At 46.0% G+C, this 21,411-nt stretch overlaps 1 protein-coding gene across 1 annotated transcript; it reads right to left on the reverse strand.

Moving 5' to 3' along the window:
• Window positions 1-729: 729 nt before the first annotated feature.
• Window positions 730-4,195, reverse strand: NEU2 (neuraminidase 2). The gene is made up of 2 exons (XM_003417959.4): window positions 3,697-4,195; window positions 730-2,001 (listed from the first exon to the last, which is right to left on the reverse strand). Exons 1-2 carry the CDS (start codon window positions 3,895-3,897, stop codon window positions 1,072-1,074), a joined length of 1,131 nt encoding a protein of 376 aa, XP_003418007.2. The 5' UTR covers window positions 3,898-4,195; the 3' UTR covers window positions 730-1,071.
• Between the last annotated feature and the right edge of the window lie 17,216 nt (window positions 4,196-21,411).

The raw sequence follows: 21,411 nt of genomic DNA on the forward strand, positions 1-21,411 counted from the left end.
CACCTCACCCATACAGAAATAACTGATGAAGACTGTCATGGGCTCAGTGGTGGTCCCCAAAATTTCTGTCTATGTCCTAACCCCCAGAATCTGTGAATGGGCTTTATTTGGAAAAATGGTCTTTGCAAATGTAATGAAGTTCAAGATCTTGAAAGAGACTATTCCAGATTATCCGGGTGGGCCCTAAATCCAATGGTAAGTGTCTGTCTAAGACCCAAGAGGAGAAGACGAAGGAGGGGAGGCAGGGTGAAGACAGGGGCAGAGATTGGAGTGAGGCAGCCACAAGCCAAGGCGCTCCTAGAGCCACCAGAAGCTGGAAAAGGCAAAGAACAGGTTCTCCCACACAGCCTTTGAAGAAAGCATGGCCCTACCAACACCTTAATTTCAGACTTCCAACCTCCAGAACCCTGAAAGGACAAATTCCTGTTGCCCTAAGCCACCAAGGTTGTTGTAATTTGTTTACAGCAGCCCTAAAAAAACGAATGCAATGGTTTAAGCGAATCTCATTTTCCTAGACATTATTTTGCCTGCTTGAGAAGCTAGTCCCAACGCAGGCCAGCTCTGAAGCCTGAGCAAGAACACATCCATACATACACACACACGTGCACGCACACATGTGTACACACACACACACACACACTCACACACACCTCTGCTCGTTTACATCTCTTTGTCTCTGGCCTTTCCCCAGGAACATAATAGGTGATGTATTAAGACCCACACAGAAGCTGGGGGAGCGGGGGGGAGGCAGGTTGAGGTGCACAGAGCAGTCGCTGTGGAGAACTCTCAGCACCTTCCCTTTCAAGGGGCTACGAAAAGCCAGGTTCCTTCATTTCTGGGCTGAAAATAGAATCTTCTGGGAAAATTGAAGCAACGAAGGAGAAAAACAGCCAAGAGGCAGATCTCTCCACATACTTTTAATGAGGCGAACCAAAAGCTGGCATCCAGAGTCCGGAGGGCCCCCAAAGAAAAGGAAAATAATTAGCCTTTCAATTAGTGCGTAAAGAAGACAGGGGCTCTGGGCCAGCGGGAAGCCGTCCTTGGCTGGCCTGCAGCTGGCTCACAATGGAGTCAAAACTCAGCTGGGAAGGCTTGCTTCAGGGTGAATAAGAGGAAGATGATCTTGTCACAATTATTGGATTCATACAGACACCCAAATTGGGGGGACCCATCAGGCCCAACTCCCATACTCTGGAGGTCGGAATAGGCACAGCTGCCAGTGGCCAGCAGAAAAGGCTCTGACCAGGCCTCAGGGTCCAGGGGCCTCTTGTTGAGGTACACGCCCAGGTTGGACCTCTGGTTTGGGTCAGCTGGATGGATGTAGAGCAACCACGTGTCCGAGGAGGCTGACCCTGCGTGGGGGCTGGGGAAGCTGATGATGCTCCCATGGCAGCCATTGGGAGGCTCCAAGAGCTTCTTCACTGGTTGGGGGTCCTTAAAGTCGAGCCCATCGTTGGTGCTCTTGGCCTGGACCCTGGCTCTCCGGAAGCTTCTGGCATTGAGGTACACCACACTCTGCTCCCCAACCCCAACTTCAGCCACTTGGCACTCCACGGACTCCTGGGCCACAAAGTGCCCTCGTTCCCACATGTCTCCATGGTCATGACTGAGGAAGCAGAAAGCGAAGGGGGAAGGTACCCGGAGGGAACAAAGGTTCCGGTAAGCGTAGGCAGGCAGCACCAGACTACTGGTCTTGTTTTGCAGCTGCAGACAGTGGCCCGGGCCCAACGCAAAGGTGGCCCATTCCCTGTGGGCCGAGCCGATGGCGGTGTTGGTGAGGTCTCTGACTGGGCTCCAGGTCCTCCCGTGGTCGGTGCTGGTGACTTGGCACAGCCGCGTCACATTGACCCTTGTTTGGAGCTGGTGTTGCTCAGAAACCTGCCCCAAAATGGCGATGAAGAAGAGGAAAAGGGTTTCAGTCTTCTCATCGTACAAGGGGCACGGGTTCATGGACCGGTGATCCACCAGCTGGGCTTGGGTGACCACCTCCTGGTCTTGCCACTGAATGTGAGGAGAGAGAAAGAAAGACAAGCTCAACCTTGATACAGCCAGTGATAGTGACAGGAGCTATAATCTTGGGGTGTGTGTCACTCAGGGGGGCTTAGAACTAAAGGTCATGTAGGAAAACTTTTCAACCTACAACTATATCCTCCGATGATATCTCCCCAGAGCAGTGGGAGCCAGGGCTCTGACTCCACTCCTGCTGTGACAGCCTGCTCTTCATTTGAACTGCTCTAGGTATGCCCATTCCCATCAACATACGTTTGCAGAGCACCTATTAGACCCTCCCCTCATACAAAGATCTTAATCATGGGCCATTCTCAGCTTCATCCTGGTTCCTTCAACCTACAGCCAAAGTCCCTCCTGCCATCTTGAAAAGCGAAGCCCTAGTAGTTACCACAACAGCCTGACCAATGTGAGAAAAATACAACTATCACCTCCCATCTCCCACACCGTACTCTACTAATGCAGGTAGAAGGTGGCAATAGCTGTAACAATGGACTCAAACACACCAATGATCATGAAGATGGCGCAGAACTGGGCAACATTTTGTTCTGTTATACATAAGTCCCCTTAAGTCGGAGCTGACTCGGTGGCAAATAAAAAAAAACGACAACAAAAGGGGAAAGTCCTGCATCACCAAGGACTCATGTTGAGCTTCTGTAACCCCTGAGCCTATGCATACATGTGCAGCTCATCCATCTGTCCCATTCTTTAACAGCTACCCCCCACCATGAGCAATCCTAAGCTTAGACGCTGTGCCAGGATTCTAGTGTCCCTGCCCTATCTAACCCCCAGCCTCTCAGCGACAGGTGTTATTACCTCCATCTGGAGAATGAGAGGCTTAGAAAGGGTAAATGAGTTGCCCAGGGTCCCACTGCTGGGAAGTGGTGGGGCCAGGACCTGAACCCAGGTTCACCTACTTCAAATTCACATGCTCTAAACAGCTACTAAGAAATAACTGCAATATAATAATAGTAATAATATTAAGCCCTTCAAATATGATAAACCACCCTTAGGTATCCTCAGCAAAGGAATTACTTGATATACCTGCTGGAACTTCGGGACACAATCACCTCAACCCCCCTCCCAGGTTAATTTTACGCAAAGAATATAACCACCCTCTCCCCCAGGTTGGTAATACTGAATAATCTCCCGTCAGGTTCTCAGGGATGTAGGCAAACCTTTTTGGATGTTGGTTTCCCTACGTAGGTCATCTAGCAGAACTCTTCATCTAACACTTGTGTCCTCCTACTACATCTCTCCCCAGAGTGGTGGGAGCCAGAGCTCCAACTCTGCTTCCTCCTCAGCAGCCCACTCTTCATTTGAACTGCTCTAGGTATGGCCATTCTCGTTGACATACATTTACAGAGCACCTATGATGTGCTAGACCTCTGGGATACAAAGATGGACCAACTTGTCCAGTCATGCAGTAAGCAGATGTGTCCAAGCCAACTGGACTTGTTCAGGGTGAACCCACGTGAGGTCCAGGTGGTCACTGGATCTGCTCGTCCTGGAATGGTTCCCAGGGCCCTCCCGGGCTCTTCATGTGTCTTTTCCTTTCCCCTCCCCAGACCTCGGCCATCTAATTGTCCTGCATTCCATTAAACTGAGGCCTGGCTCCCGAGCACACAGTAGCAAAAAGGAGTGTACAGAGAAACCCTGGAGGAGCGACTGTTGCCACATGGGCCTTACCTGGACCTGGTGGGTGGTCAAGTTGTAGCCCCCTCTGCGCAGGACGATCAGTTCGGCTTGCTCATCCACCTTGCTCACCCGCCTCTCTGCAAAGGCCAGCAGGGTCTTCTGCTGTGGCAGGTAGAGCAGAGCCGGGATTCTGTAGACGTAGTCACCTGTCTGGAACACACTTTCCCTCTGCAGCACGGGACAGGAAGCCATAGGGCTGTGGGCCGAAAGGGAGTTGAGTCACCTTCAGTCACATCCTGAAGCCACACTCGAGGGGAGCAAGTCTTCCACAAAGGCAGGTGTGCACATCCACTGGGTGTCCAGGGTGGCTTGTCCTCCTCCCCGCGTGGGGTCCCTGTGCCACCCGCGAGAGTGGCAGTGCTCAGTCCACGAGAAATTGGGGAAGCTGCGCTTGGAAAAGTGTATCCTGTATTACATTTTTATCTGTAAGTTATCAAACACCAGAGACAGCAAATCTGTGATAGCCTTCAACCGCTCTTGCCAAACTCAACCCATCAATCAAATGCTGAACAACAGATAGGACAAGAACGCTTGCCGTGTGGCGTTCTGCAGCTGTCCAACTGCCAGAAAATGACACATGGGAGCTTTTTATAACTCTAGAGCCCTAGAAAGTTGTATTTGAAAAAAAAAAAAAACAGGGAAAAAAGCCTTAATTCTTCCTCCTCAGGCTGCTTGAGGCAAAGGCCCAGCTGCCCCCACTGTGTAGGCTCTGCCTCAAGGGCTGGAAGAGGGGGCTGATGGGAAGTAAAGAGGTAGGCTGCTGAGGGGACTGACAGGGTCCTCCAGAGCCACAAGAAAGTAAAAACAAAAAGGGCAAGGAGGGGCCAGAGACACTTGGTGACGGCTGGGTGACCCAGGTTCCCTTCAGGACTAAAGGACTTGCCCCCAGCTGTGAGGCGTGCTGGCCACTGACCAGAGAGCCCTCCGCTGTTGCCATTGGGAGGCAAGGCTGAGAAGAACTTTAGCTGAGAAGAACCTCCTGCCGAGGCCATTTCCCATGACTGGCCTACACCAGAGTCTAACGACCAGTCGGTCCGTCCACTTGTCCGCTTGAGGCAATTCTGAATGGCCGGCCTCGCTCAGGGCTCCCGTGGGTCAGCTGAGGCCTTCCCTGAATCACAGCCCAGCTTCTCCCTCTGTGCAGTCCTGCAGCATTCCTGTCCCTTCCACCACGCTCTCCTCAGGAGTGCTCCCTGATAAACTCCCTGATAAAGGCCCTGGGAAACCCCGCCTGTGACATAGCCTTTGTGGGGGGGAGTGGGAACGTGGGGCCAGCAGTGAGGTGTCATATGCTTTCCTCCGTATGCTTTTCTTGTATTGCTTGTGTGTATGTGTGTTTCTACCATGTACTTATGTTATCTATTTAAAACTTAATTTAAATTTTTTGAGACGTAAATGTAATCTATCAGTCTTTTAAGGAGTCCCTGGGTGGCACAAACGGCTATGCGCTCGGCCGCTGACCAGAAGGTTGGTGGTTCAAACCCTCCCCCCGGGGGTGCCTCGGAAGAAGGTCCTGGTGACCTGCTTCTGGAAGCCCCAGCCATGGAAACCCCATGGGGCACAACCCCACTCTAGACACATGGGGTCGCCATGGATCAGAATCGACTCAGCAGCAACTGGCTTGGGTTTTCGTTTTTAATCAGTCCATAATGAATAGAACACTATCGTCGAAAACGTAACAAAATAAAACTAGTAAGGACAAATGCTGTGCAAGGGAAAAAGGGTTATGGCCCGACCATGGGCGGCAGGGCCAAATCTTCACGACGGAATCTAGGTCTGCAGCCTGTGATCCCAGGAAAAGGGGCTTGGCAGACACAACGGCAATGAAGTGGACATTTTGCTGTAAAATGTAAATGGGACATGATGAAACCTGATTAAAAATAAAAATGGGAGGGAGGAAGATGCCCTTTAATAGTTCTGTAGAAAATTGACCAAGGGTTTATTTAAGCTCAGTGGTGTTAGCTTTGGAAAGTCTGTCCTTGATGAAAATTCAACAGTGTTGGTATAATTCAGATTAAAATGAGTGTTTATACTGTAAATGTCCTCAAGGCCCAAACTTTCTGTACCATTACAATAAGCTGGCCTTTCCTACATAATGTAGGAGGGAGGTTAGCTGAGGACATCAGCATAGAAATTCCAGAAGAGAAACAAGACGGGAAGTCTTCTGGAGGAAACGGAAGTGAAGACATGAGCAGGGCCTTGAGGTGGAGAAAGGGGACAGGGGACCTCAGAGGAAAGATCGAGGGCCCCAGAGGAGGTCTGGGAGAGGGATTGGTAGTTCCATGAGCCACGTGTGAGGAGAACTGATGGCTTGGCTTAGAGAGAAGAGAAAATGGGGCAGGGGAGAAAGGGTGGGGACCCTGGCCAGGACTAACAATTGGAACCCCTGTCTGAAATACCTTCAAGGAGTGGGTTTTTTTTCCTAACTGAGATAAAACTCGCATACTCTAAAACTCACCCTTTAAAAGTGTACAGTGCAATGGTTTTAAATATATTCACGGGCTGTGCAAATCGCTATTATCTAAGTCCAAAACATTTTCATCACCCCAAAAAGAAACCCCGTACCTAGTAGCAGTCACTCCTCGTTTTTCCCCTTCCTCCAGGCCTTGGCAACCACTAATCTACTTTTTGTCTCTATGGATTTGCCTCTTCTATTCTGGAGATTTCATATAAATGGAATCATGTAATATGTGGTCCTTTTCGACTGGCTTCTTTCACTCAGCATAGTGTTTCCAAGGTTCATCCATGTCGTAGCATGTATCAGTACTTTATTTCTCTTTATGGCCAAATAATATTCCCTGTAGGGTCACTGGAAAACCTGGTGGCATAGTGGTTAAGTGCTACGGCTGCTAACCAAAGGGTCGGCTGTTCAAATCTGCCAGGCGCTCCTTGGAAACTCTGTGGGGCAGTTCTACTCTGTCCTATAAGGTCGCTATGAGTCGGAATAGACTCGACAGTACTGGGTTTGATTTTTTTTAATAGGATCACTATGAGTGGAATCGACTCAATGGCAATGAGTTTGTTTTTTTTTTTTTTGGCATGGATATAAAACTCTGTTGTGATCGAGTTGATTCCAACTCGTGGAGACCCCATGTGTTAGAATAGAATTGGTCCATAGGGCTTTCTTCCTTTCTTTCTTTTTTGGTGAAAATATACAAAAAAAAAAAAAACAAAAAAAAGCCATACACCCATTCAACAGTTTTTACATGTACCGTTCACTGACAATGGTTGCGTACGTCACATTGTATCACCATTCTCCGTGTCTCTGTCCATATTGTTTCACCACCATTAACTTAGCCTCTCTGGCCCTTAAAGTTCTTATCTGTGTTTTACAGTTGTTAGGTGCCGTCGAGTCGGTTCCAACTTATAGCCACCCTAGGTACAACAGAACGAAACACCACCTGGTCCTGCACCATCCTTGCAATAGTTGCTACGTTTGAGCCCATTGTTGCAGCCACTGGGTCAATCCATCTTGTTGAGTCTTCCCCTTTTTCACAACCCTCTACTGTTGTCCATTTAATCTCATATAGATAGTTCTTTAAAGGAGCAATATGCTCAAGGCAAACGTTATTAAATGAGCCAAATTGTTGTCTAGTTTAAAGATGACTTTATGGGATAACTTTGATTCAAGCCTTAAAATTTGTTTCCAGGCAATAGATTCAGGGATCCCTCCAGTCTCAATGGATCCAGTAAGTCTGGTTTCCAATACGAATTTGAAGTTACGTTCTGTATTTTTTCCTCCTTTTAATCAGGATCCATCTATTGAATCCTTGATCGAAACGTTTGGTAATGGCAGCTGGGCACCATCCATTTCTTCTGGTCTCTGGGCAAAGGAGTTAGTCATTCATCCATATGGTTTTCTTGGCTGTAATCTTTACAGAAGCAGGTTTTTAGGCCTTACTTTTGCAGCCCGGCGGGCTGGGTTCAAACTGCCAACCTCTAAGTTCATAGCAGAGTGCAAACCATTCGTGCTATCGAGGACCATGTATGGATATACCACATTTTTTAATCATTTCACCAATTGATGAATATTTGGGTTGTTTCCATTTTTTGTTATCATAAGTAATGCTGCTACGAATATTCATGTGTAAGTTTTTTTGTAGACTGACTGGAGTCCCTACCCTCTCCCCTAACCCGTTTTCTCTTCTCTCTGGATATATCTGTAGATGCAGAATTGCTTGGTCATATACCAAAAAAAAAAAAACCCCAAACCCATTGCCACTGAGTCAGTTCCAGCTACTAGTAACCCTATAGGACAGAGCAGAACTGCCCCATAGGGTTTCTGAGGAGCAGCTGATGGATTCAAACTGCCATCTTTTGGTTAGCAGCTGAACTCTGAACCACTGTGCCACCAAGGCTCCACTGGGTCATAGGGTAATCCTGTATTTAACTTTTTGAGGAACTACCAAGCTGTTTTCTACAGCAGCTGCACCATTTTACATTCCCACCACAATGTATGGGGGTTCCTATCTCTCCACATCCATCTTTTTTCATTATGGCCAACCCAGTGGGTGTGAGGAGCCCCTGGGTGGCACGAACGATGAACACACTTGGCTGCTAACCAAAAGGTTGGAAGTTCACGTTCACCCAGAGGTGCCTCGGAAGAAAGTCTTGGCAATCTACTTCCAAATATCAGCCATTGCAAACCCCATGGGGCGCAGCTCCACTCTGACACACGTAAGGTCACCGTGAGCTAGAGTCGACTTGAGGGCAACTGGTCACTGGTTCTGTCTTTGTGGAAAGTTTCGTGTTGGCAGATCCACAATTCTCACATCTTGTTAATGCTAGTCCCCTTGCAGAAATTTACTTCCAAAAAAAAAAATCAGCCATTGAAAACCCCCTGGAGCACCGCTCTACTCCGACACACATGGGGTCACCATGAGTTAAAATCGACTCGACCGCGGCTGGTAGCGGCGTGAAGCGGCATCTCACTGCGCTTTGACTTGCCTTTCCCTAACGACTAACGACGTTAAGCATCTCTGTGTGCACTTATTGGCCATAGGGAGTTGGATTTTATCCTGGAGGCAATAGGAGGACTTCAAACATGTTGAGGCAAAGGAGTGATCAAACCCAATCATTTTTTAGGAAGTCCCTCTTTCAATTTCAGGGGCAATTTTTCAGGTGAGCTGAGACGAAAGCCGGGATGAAGCAGAGAGAGTGACAACCGTGAGGACATCCAGGCTCTGCGAGATGAGTGCAGCAGGATCACTATGATCTGGAGGGTGGTTACCAAGGAGCTGAGAACGCCTGTTTGATTGAGTTCCATGGTGTCTGTGACTGTTCTCTGAATTCCTCCCTTAGCCCCTGTCTGAGTTATCTAGAGTGGCTCTAACAGAAATACCACACGTGGGTGGCTTTAACAAACGGAAATTTCCTTTCTCGCTGTTTAGGAGCCAGAGGTTCTGAATTCAGGGCACCGGCTCTAGGGGAAGGCTGTCTCTCTGTGTTGGCTCTGGGGGAAGGTCCTTGCCGCTTTCCAGCTTCTGTTTCTTGGTTCCTCGGAGCTGTCATGTGGCTTGGTGTCTATCTTCCCTCATCTCTGCTTGCTTGCCTGGTTGTTTGCTCAACCTGCTCTTTTATATCTCAAAAGGGATTGACTTTAGACACACCCTACGGTAATACTGCCTCATTAATATAACAAAGAAAACTCATCCCCAAATGGGATTATAACCACAGGTATACCTGTTGCCATCTAGTCGATTCCAACTCATAGCGAGCCTATAGGGCAGAGTAGAACTGACCCAAAGGGTTTCCAAGGCTATAATCTTTACAAAAGCAGACTGTCACATCATTCTTCCTCAGAGCGGCTGGTGGCTTGGAACCACCAACCTTTCGGTTAGCAGCCGGGTGCTTAACCACTGCACCACCAGAGCTCCTGGGGTTCGGATTTACAACACATTATTAGGGGACTGAATTCAATCTGTAACAGCCTCCAGTCTCCTTCATTCACTAACAAAAATGTATTGTCTTGCTATGAGCCCAGCATGTTCTAAGACCTTGGGATGTACCCATGAATCAGTGACAAAGATCCCTGAGCTGTGGAGTTTGTATTTCAGTGGGGGAGGGAGAGTTACCTGTATTGCCAAATACCTAGATAGCGATCGCTGAGGAGCAGGACTGGTCTGAGCACCCTCAGATCTTGCCTCATTTGACCTCACAATGCCCTGACTCTATAAAACCTGTGATGCTTACAGCGATGCCCCTTAGGGAGAGATGTTGGCGCAGAGGCAAGAAGCTGTGGACATGCGCTAACCCCAGGCCCTACGGGCTGTTCCACCCTTGAAGCATTTGTTTCACAGGTATTTAAGACAAAGCTGGGTCTTTGGTGGACCTCGGTGTCAGCTCGAGGGCTTTTCTCCACTCTCCTCAGCAATTCAGCTCCAGCCCACCCTTCCACACTCACCAACACCACCAAAGCCCTGAATGTCCCAGGCCCATCCTCCTTATGTCTTCATAATAATAATAACAAACACTTATATGGCACTTACCAAGTACTAGGCACTCTAAGAGCTTTACGATATTTATCCTTTTAACGCTCACAACACATCCATGAGGTAAATACAATTATTATTCCGTTGTACAGATGGGGAAACAGCTCAAAAAACGTGTAACTGGCAGAGCTGGGACTAAGGAATACTCCTGACCCAAACCAGGAGTCTCTCAGAGAGGAGTTTTCCTTCCATTTGCAGAGATGTTTTAGCAGCTCTTGTAGATAGCTGGTCTACCTTGAACCCAGCTCTGGCTCCAACATTGGCCAGAGCTTCAGACTGACGTATTGGAAGACAACTGAATCAGGGGTTGTGGGGTTAAGAATGACTTTACCCAAAGAATTTGGTCTTTGTCCCTGGTTTCTGGGAGGTAAGCTCTCAAGCCTTGGAATTTCCTAAATAATTGCATAAGTGAGTCTTTGCTTTCATGGCGGGCTTCGAACAACACCTGATAGCTTATGTTAGCAAGCTGAGTCATAACGGGGGCTGGTTGTGCCGGAAGGACTCACCGGGTAATGTCAGCCCAACCTCCAGGGAGATGAGGGGGCTAGAGACTGAATCCAATTATATCGCTAATGATTCAATCAATCGTGCCTATGACTGACACTGAAGCTCAGGTGAGCTTCCCTGGTTGAGAATACTTTGATGTGGCGGGAGGTGACACATTCTGGCTCCATAGGGAGAAGACACAGAAGCTCTGCATTTGGGACTCTCCCAGACCCCTCCTGGTGTGTCTCTTCTTTTGTATCCTTTTTGCTACCATAATACTGTAAGAGTAAATATGATGCTTTCCTCGGTTCCGAGAGTGGTTCTAGCAAACTAGCAAACCCGAGGGGGTGGTGGGAACCCCTGAATTTGGAGCCAGTTGGCCAGAAGTGCTGGTGGCCTGGGAATCCCTGAAATTGGGGCCAGTATCTGAAGTGAGGGCAGTTTTCTGGAGGACCAGGCCCTCGATCTGTGAAGTCTGACCTAACTCCCGGTAGTGAGGGTCAGAAGAACTGAATTGCAACAGAGAAGTAATCAGATTTTGGTCCTAGCTCCATTGCTAACAGGTTGTGTGCCTTTGGGCAGGAACCTACCATTTCCTGGATTCCAGTGCCTCATTTGGTAAGAAGGGAGCTGTGTGAGGTGGCCACTCAGGCTCCTTCTAGCTCTAGGAGGTGATAAGCTGTGACAAGGATCTGGGAGGCAGGTGGTAGGGGGCTCACTGCCTTTCTGGATGAGCTGGGACCTGACTCTTTGGGGGTGGGGTGAGCAGAGACCTTGGCATACCCAGTCGCATATTCCAGTCCCCAGACAAGCAGAGAGATGACAATATCAGGTAGAATTATGGGAAATGACTATTTTTGTAGGTCAAAAATGGTCGAATATGCCCAAGAGAATTGAAAGCAGAGACTGAAATGGATACTTGCACACCAGTGTTCATCACAGTCTTATTCACAATAGCCAAAAAGTGGAAACAACCCAAGTATCTATCAACAGATGAATGGATAAACCAGATGTGACATAGAACCACTTGGTACAGTATTATTCAGCCGTAAAACAAAAAATGAAATCCTGATACATGCTATGACATGCATGAACCTTGGAAACATGCTGAGTGAAATAAGACAGACACAAAAGGACAACTACTATACGATTCCACTTACAGGAAGTATCTAGAATAGGCAAATGCAGAGACAGAGTGTACATTAGTGATTACCAGGAGCTGGGGGGCGGTGGGGGGAGAGAATGGAGTGTTACTGCTTAAACAAACAAAGAAACAAACAAAAAACCCAGAAGTTATAAAGGTTACATTTGACCACACTAAAAAAAAAATTTGGTAGGGGAAAAATTGTCGAACATCATCAATTTCGTAGGATTCCCCCAAGGCTAACAGCAGCTGCCACAGCTCGTGGCTTCGCGGGCACCAAGCACAGAGCTAAGCATCCTAGACACAGAAGCTCACTTCTGCCCACACAAGCCCACGAGGCAGGCTTTAGAAAGCCTCTCTGGCACGTGGGGAAGCTGAGAAGTGGGTCAGGAAGGGGCCCGATGAGTTCCTCAGGAGCACACAGAAGACAGGAGGTGGATGTGGTATGCCTTGAACCTGATCTGCAGGATTCCAGAACCCACACTCCTAACCAGTGGGATGCCTTGCCACGAGACCTCGAGCTGGGACTTAGTCTGAACGGCTTCCTCCCGACAGGCACGAGGCGGAGGTCCTTGCCTGTCTCTCTCCCTCTCCTGAAAGGAACACGACCTTGTGAACACCTCACAAACCCACAGATCTCGGCGCCAGCACCCACTTGTGACTTTGAGGAGATGCTTTGGCAGTTTGCACATCTGTAGCGAGCTCCTTCTATGTGCCAGGATGCAGACAAACAGAGATGTCCTGGTCTCTGCCTTCCAGGAACCCGTAATAATAAAAGCGAGAACAGCGGTTTTAAAAATTTGCCAATAATTCTGGGGATTGAGAAAGAGACTCACTTTGCAGCTTTCCCCAGAGGACTAGCCTTTGTTCTGGGGCTCAGTTTTGGGTGGGACCTTTGCCTGTTGACTACCATGTTGGATTAATGCCCTGTCTCCAAAGAACCAGCAGCACCAACAAAGGAACCCTGGGGGGCAACAAGCTCAAAACATGGTCAGCCTCTTTCCCCAAGAAAAACTCATTTCCAATGGGTTCAATAACTCAGCTTGGGCCCAGTGCTTTGTTGGGATGCCCATCCCAGACTGGGAGAAGCTCTCTCAAATCCCACACTGATTCAAGACTTCCTGTTGGAAGTTCAAGCCAGCAGTAACTTGGGGACAGAGTTATGCTTTCTTCCCGAGCTGGCTGATCTGAACCTTCTCCACACCTTCCCCATCCAGCATGTCCTCTCAGCATCCCAAGAACCTATAGGAGTTGAAGTGCCAGGAGCTGGCATGCTCTTTAAAATTGCCATTGTCTGAGGCATTCCCAAATATCACACCACCACTTCAAAGTTACCTCATACAGAAGGACTCTTGTTTATGTCAACAAAGAAACATGTGGGTCAAATTAGAGATAAGCTGTACCTTGAGGAGAGTGTTCCAAGTTGGATCCTGGAGGCTGGATGTGAAGTAGGGTGTGTTAGCAGAGGCGGCAGGTTCTAGAACTGCATGGCACCTGCATTTCCTGGCTTTGCCTCAAGTTTGAGTGCCTCCTCTCTTGGGTCCATGCCTATATATGCCTAAGGGAGTCCTCGACATCTGCCTCCCACTCATCTGACCAACCACACTCTGGGAAGAGTGTCAGTGCTTGGGCCCAACCCTGGTGCAATTAGGGTGCTGTTCCTCATTAGTCGGGAAGAAGCCGGTCCAGCTCCCTACAGTCATGTATGAATCAAGGGATGAGCCAAGGGGCAGCCTGAGTCAAGTCTGCCTCTTAGGAATGAATGCAGTGAGCAAAAATGTGAGCACCACAGGGAACTGACTTTCCAGGGCCTGTAGGAGCCTGAAAAGTACAGGGTAGGGAAGAGTCAGGAGCTCTGCCATGTGCTATCTGGATGAGCAAGACAATTTTATTGACTTCTTAGGACCTCAGTTTCCTCCTCTAAAAAATGTAGGTAAAAATATCACAATGACTTGAAGCTGCATGAAAGCAGAGACCTTGTATGTCTGGTCTGTTCTTATAGCCCACTGTCTAGATAGTTTTAGACACATAATTGGCATTGTGCCAATACTCATTGAGTGAACAAAAGAATGCTACTTTTCCTCGCAGGGTTAGTGTGACAATAAAATGAGACAACCCATCTAAATCTCTTAGCCCAGCACCTGGCACATGGTAGGGACTCATTAGATGTTAAAAAGCAGTTGCCACCAAATTGATTCCAACTCATGGGGACCCAATGTGTGTTAGAGTAGAAGTGTGCTGTTTAGGATTTTTGGTGGATGATTTTTCAGTAATTGATGGCCAGGCCTTTCTTCCAAGGTGCCTCTGGGTGGACTCAAACCTCCAATCTTTCTGTTAGTTGTCGAGTACATTAACGTTTGCACCACTCCAGGACTCCCATTAGATGTTAGCACCTAGCAAAGAGAACTTTTCATCTGTATCCGTCATAACAAGGTCTAACGTTCCAGGCCATGAGCTTGTTCTAAGAGGACAAGTCATTTGCTGGCAACCAGCCACAGAATATAAACTGTCTCACCCCAGGCCACTGCCAGATAGTGTAGGCAAGGCTGCGGGAGCTGGAAAAATCAAAAGGCAGTCAATTTCAGTTCAAAGTACGCTTCCTGTCTTAGTCTAGAACTAGGGTGTGGGAGGCCCTCCTCCTTTGCTTCTTTCCCTCCGCTGGACAAAGTCCTTTCATGCTGTCTTTGATCAGCTGCTCGGCTCTGGATGTTCCTGCGCTCAGAGCCAGCTGCATACACCCTGGGGGAGGCCAGCTTTCCCTGGAGCCCTGCAGGTACAGGACCCCTGCATTGCCTTTTTGGAATCGTCTCACTCCTGGTCAGCCTGCCCTCCACTGAGCAAGCCCAGTTCTGAGAGAGACCATGAGGCCAGCCTGACCTTGAGGTTTGTCTTTGAAATCTCCACCCAAGGAGGGCCCCAGGAAAGCCAGTGCTGACTCACCCTCCACAGGAAGTCAGGTCACCTTTGAAGTAGACTCCTGATTATTTGCCTAGGACTACTATAAAAATGGAAACCCTGGTGGCATAGAGGTTAAGAGCTACGCCTGCCAACAGAAAGGTCAGCAGTTCAAATCTACCATATGCTCTTTGGAAACCCTGTGGTGCAGTTCTACTCTGTCCTCTAGGGCTGCTATGGGTTGGAATCTACTCCACAGCAACGGACCATAACAAAGTACCACAAACTTCATGGCTTATCACAACTGAAATTTCTTCTCTCGCAGTTCTGGAGGCTTTCATTGTTGTGAGGTGCCGTCGAGTTTTTCTGACTCACAGCGACCCTCTGCACAACAGAACTAAACACTGCCCGGTCCTGTGCCATCATTAAAATCGTTATTATGCTTGAGCTCATTGTTGCAGCCACTGTGTCAATCCACCTCGTTGAGGGCCTTCTTCTTCTCCGCTGACCCTGTACTCTGCCAAGCATGATGTCCTTCTCCAGGGACCGATCCCTCCTGACAACATGCCCAAAGTACGTAACATGCAGTCTCACCATCCTTGCTTCTAAGGAGCATTCTGGTTGTACTTTTCTAAGACAGATTTGTTCGTTCTTTCGGCAGTCCATGGTATATTCAATATTCTTCACCAACACCACAATTCAAAGGCGTCAATTCTTCAGTCTTCCTTATTCACTGACCAGCTTTCCCATGCATATGATGTGATTGAAAATACCATGGCTTGGGTCAGGCGCACCTTAGTCTTCAAGGTGACATCTTTGTTCTTCAACACTTTAAAAAGGTCCTTTGCAGCAGATTTACCCAATGCAATGCGTCTTTTGATTTCTTGACTGATGCTTCCATGGCTGTTGATTGTGGATCCAAGTAAAATGAAATCCTTGACAACTTCAATTATTTCTCCGTTTATCATGATGTTGCTCGTTGGTCCAGTTGTGAGGATTTTTGTTTTCTTTATGTTGAGGTACAATCCATACTGAAGGCTGTGGTCTTTGATCTTCATCGGTAAGTGCTTCAAGTCCTCTTCACTTTCAGCAAGCAAGGTTGTGTCATCTGCATAACGCAGGTTGTTAATGAGTCTTCCTCCAATCCTGATGCCCTGTTCGTTCTTTATACAGTCCAGCTTCTCGGGTTATTTGCTCAGCATACAGATTGAATAGGTATGGTAAAAGAATACAACCCTGACACACACCTTTCCTGACTTTAAACCAGTCAGTATCCCCTTGTTCTGTCTGAACAGCTGCCTCTTGATTTATATACAGGTTCCTTATGAGCGCAATTAAGTGTTCTGGAATTCTCATTCTTTACAGTGTTATCCATAATTTGTTATGATCCACACAGTCGAATGCCTTTGCATAGTCAATAAAACACAGGTAAACATCCCTCTGGTATTCTCTGCTTTCAGCCAGGATCCATCTCACATCAGCAATGATATCCCTGGTTCCATGCCCTCTTCTGAAACCGGCCTCAATTTGTGGCAGTTCCCTGTTGATACACTGCTGCAGTCGTTTTTGAATAATCATCAGCAAAATTTTGCTTGCGTGTGATATTAATGATATTGTTCTATAATTTCCACATTCGGTTGGATCACCTTTCTTGGGAATAGGCATAAATATGGATCTGTTCCAGTCAGTTGGCCAGGAAGCTGTCTCCCATATTTCTTGGCATAGACAAGTGAGCACCTCCAGCACTGCATCTGTTTGTTGAAACATCTCAATTGATATTCCATCAATTCCTGGAGCCTTGTTTCTCACCAATGCCTTCAGAGCAGCTTGGACTTCTTCCTTCACTACCATCGGTCCCTAATCATATGTCACCTCTTGAAATGGTTGAACATTGACTAATTCTTTTTGGTATAATGTCTCTGTGTATTCCTTCCATCTTATTTGATGCTTCCTGCGTAGCTTAATATTTTCCCCATAGAATCCTTCCCTATTGCAACTCGAGGCTTGATTTTTTTTCTTCAGTTCTTTCAGCTTGAGGAAGGCTGAGCGTGTTCTTCCCTTTTGGTTTTCCATTTCCAGCTCTTTTCACGTGTCATTATAATACTTTACTTTGTATTCTGGAGACACCCTTTGAAATCTTCTGTTCAGTTCTTTTACTTCATCAATTCTTCCTTTTGCTTTAGCTGCTCGACTTTCGAGAGCAAGTTTCAGAACCTCCCCTGACATCCATCTGACATCTGTCAGAGCAAGGCCAGGGGCCGGCTGTGGAACAGACCATCAATTGCTCATATGCAAGTTCAAGCTGAAACTGAAGAAAATCAGAGCAAGTACACGAGAGCCAAAATATGACCTTGAATATATCCCACCCAAATTTAGAGACCATCTGAAGAATAGATTTGACGCATTGAACACTAGTGACCAAAGACCAGACGAGTTGTAGAATGTCATCAAGGACATCATACATGAAGAAAGCAAGAGGTTCTAGAGGCTAGATGACTGAAATCAGTCTGTCAGTAGGGCCATGCTCCTTCTGAAGGCTCTAGGGAATCCTTCCTTGCCTCTCCTAGCTTCTGGTGGCTCCTTGGTGTTCCTTGGCTTATAACTGCACCACCCCAGTCTTTGCCTCCATCTTCACATGGCCGTCTTCCCTCTGTGTGTCTCCCTATGTACTCTGCTTTCCTTATAAAGACACCAGTCGTATTGGATAAGGGCCCACCTTCCTCCGATGACTTCATCTTAACTAATTATATCTGCAAAGACCTTTTTTCCAAGTAAGGTCATGTTCTGAAGTTCCAAGTGGGTATGAATTTTTGGATGACACTATTCATTCCACTACAGTGTCTTTACATCATGGTTTTTCTGTCACTTAGTTGATAAAGCCACAGAGGAAGCATTTTAAATGTGTATTAAGTGTAGGGGACCAGTTAAAGAAATTGCGACATGTACGTAAAATGGAATATTGGGAAGCTAATTAATTCAAATCATGTTTTAAAGACCAGATAGTGGCATGTCAAATTGCTGGGATGGTGTGAAGTATAAAAAGTAGGCTACAAGATAGCATGCTGTTGTTGTTAGGTACTGTCGAGTCAGTTCTGACTCATAGAGGCCCATGTACAACAAAACAAAACACTGTCCGGTCCTGCACCATCCTCACAATCGTTGTTATGCTTGAGCCCATTGTTGCAGCCACTGCATCAATCCATCTGGTTGAGGGTGTTCCTCTTTTTCTCTGACCCTCTACTTTACCAGACATGACATCCTTCTCCAGAGACCAGTCCCTCCTGATAATATGTCTAAAGTATGTGAGACATAGTCTCGCCAATCCTGTTTTCAAGGAGCACTCTGGCTGTACTTCCTCCAAGACAAATTTGTTCATTCTTTTGGCAGTCCATAGTATGTTGAATATTCTTCTCCAACACTACAATTCAAAGGCATCAATTCTTCTTCAGTCTTCCTTATTCATTGTCCAGCTTTTGCATGTGCATGAGGAGATTAAAAACACCATGCTTGGGTCAGGCACACCTTAGTTTTCAAGGTGATAGCTTTGCTTTTTAACACTTTAAAGAGGTTTTTTTGTAGCAGATTTACCCAGTGCAACGCATCTTTTGATTTCTTGACTGCTGCTTCCACGGTTGTTGATTGTGGATCCAAGTAAAATGAAATCCTTGACAACTTCAGTCTTTTCTCCATTTATCATAATATTGCTTATTGGTCCAGTTGTGAGGATTTTTGTTTTCTTTATGTTGAGGTGTAAGCCATAATGAAGACTGTAGCCTTTGATTTTCATCAGTAAGTGCTTCAAATCCTCTTTACTTTCCGCAAGTAAGGTTGTGTCATCTGCATAACACAGGTTGTTAATGAGTCTTCCTCCGATTCTGATGCCCCATTTTTCTTCACAGAGTGCAGCTTCTCTGATTATCTGTTTGGCATACAGATTGAATAAGTATGGTGAAAGGATACAATGCCGATGTGCACATTTCCTGACTGTAAACCACACAGTATCCCTTCATTCTGACCCTCTACTTTACCAAGGTAGGATCCCACTTCTGTAAATCTGTGTATTATATACTCAGAACACTATATTAAAAAATAAAAATACACCAAAATATGGGTTGCTACCCTTGCAAAACTTAGCATAGTGCCTTGCCTAAAATAAACATTTAGTAAATATTTACTGAATGTAGAATGAATACATAAATATTATCTATAATTAATTTTAAGTAGTTTGATTACAAATAATGTTCATTTACCTCCTCATACTCTTCCGATCATATATTAATTTTATTATTACTAGAAAGGCATTATTTTTAGAATAATGGTAAACAAAAACCTGTTGCCATCAAGTGGATTCTGACTCATAGAGACCCTGTAGGACAGCATAGAACTGCCCCATAGAGTTTCCAAGGGGTGGCTGGTGGATTCACACTGCCCACTTTTTGGTTAGCAGCTGTAGCTCTTAACCACTGTGCCACCAGGGCTCCAATGCAAAGTGGTAAGTCATATAACAAAAGATTAAAAAGTGGAGTAAGGGTGCCTTTTAACTCTATCCTAGCTGGATCACCAATTGTGGAAATATGAGCCTATGGGGAGTTCGACAGGGCTTATGGGAGTTCTTGCTTAGGGGCACTGAGCTTCTGTCTGCAGTGGTGAAAACCTCTTGGAAATGGATAGTGGTGACGGTGGCACAACACAGTGAAAGTAATTAATTTCACTTAACTGTACACTTCAAAATGGCTCATGTGGTAAAAATGTTCTGTTATACACATTTTACAACAATAAATTTTTTAAAAAGGAAGAGAAAGAAAGAAAGGGCCTAAAGAGCTCATATAAATGGGCTGGATTCAGCAGGCAAATTTAACTTATACTTGACACCAAAGAATCAACTGAGCAATTGTTCACATTCATTGAACACATTCTGTGTGGTCAACACATGCTAACTTGGGGAGGAGAAGAAAGATCACGGATCAAGTCCCAGAGCTCCAAGTGCTTATTATTTACGTAGGAAAAAAGACTAGGAGCAGCGGAACAGAGCACACAAGGAACAGAGGCCAGTGAAGAGAGAGGCCAAGTTGTATGGGGCGGACTGTAATGGTGACAGTGGTGAAGAACAAGGGGAAGCGCTGAGAACAGGTGTAGTCAGGAAAACTTCCTGGAGGAAAGCGTAGGACATGTGTGGACCAGGAAGAAAGTAAAATGTACAGAGCAGAGGTAGAACATTTCGGCAGAGCACAGAACCTGGTGCCTCTGGGGGCTTAGTCAGAGTCTGGGGAAGTGAAGGAAGAAGCATGGAGATGAACCTCCACGGTAACTGGACAGTGCCTGGCTTGCTGAGATCATCATTGCTTTAAATGTGATCTCTTTTCTCTCTGCTGGCTTTTATGATTTTTCTGTGATGTTCTGCAGTTCACTATGGGTTGTCTAAGTGTGAATTCATTTTTATGTACCTTGTCTAGGCTTCAGCATGCTTTTTCAAACTTAGAACTCATGTCTTTCTTCAATTCTGAAAAATTCACAGTCGTTATTTCTTTGAATACCATGTCATCTCTCCCTCTTCTGCATTTTCTATTATCTTCTTCAGAACAGCTTAGTAAATGTACCTGGAGGTTTTTTTAAATTCATTCTCCAGATGTTGTTTAACTTCTCTTTCATATTTTCCATCTCTTAACTTCCTGGTGCTTCATTTTGAGAGATTTCTTCAGGTATATCTTCCAAATCACTAAATCTAAAGTTGTGTTTAGTTAATACTTTTTAAATGACTGTATAAAGGTCAGCAGTTCAAATCTGCCAGGTGCTCCTTGGAAACTCTATGGGGCAGTTTTACTCTGTCCTATTTTTTTTTTTTATAGGGTCGCTATGAGTCGGAATTGACTCGACGGCAATGGTATATATATATATATATATTATTTCTAGGATTTCTACTTAGTTCTTCTTGGAATCTGCTTTAAAAAAAATTAATTTCCTATTCTCGTTTTATAGATTTTACTCCTTTAACTCTTTATACATCTTAAACACAATTATTTTTGAAAGCCTCTTTTGTGTAATTCTGTTATTTCCATCATGTGTCAACCTGTGGGTTGCATTTCTTCATATTGGACTTTCTTCAATGTTCTATAATTTTTGTGTGTAAACTCATCTTCAGTGAGAATTAATCCTTTGGTGTGGTGAGGAGGGGGATGTTCCCACTGGTGCCCCAGATTTTGAAGACTCCCTCATAGCTGCCTTTACCTAAATCTTAAAGTTTTGCGGATTCTCAATTCATGTTTAAGTTTCTTTATCAGTGTCCATCTTGGGATTTCTACACCACATGAGTAGTGAAATGTTGGATCCCACGTGTGGATTCAGCTTGATTTCTATTTTCTTGTAAGTGACTTTTTCTATCCAAGGTCTGGAATATTTTTTCCGTTTTGAGCCATATGCCCTCTTCAAGTTTCCTCCTGTGCTCAGAACCAGAGGATTTATTCTTGTTGTTAATTTAAAACAAACAAACATCCTAAGGCATATACGTAACAGTCCTTAAGGTACTCAGCTCACCAGGGTAGATATAGAATTACCTATCCATTTCCCGACACCTGAAAAGTTACCCTTCTTGCTTTTAAGATCAACTATATATTTACATTACAAAAAAAAGATATATATCCAGCATCTCTGTTCAGGAAAATTCATGGGTCAACGTTTGGTGACCTTGGGCAA

This window comes from Loxodonta africana, chromosome 6 (assembly GCF_030014295.1).
Source record: "Loxodonta africana isolate mLoxAfr1 chromosome 6, mLoxAfr1.hap2, whole genome shotgun sequence".
Lineage (NCBI taxonomy): Eukaryota > Metazoa > Chordata > Mammalia > Proboscidea > Elephantidae > Loxodonta > Loxodonta africana.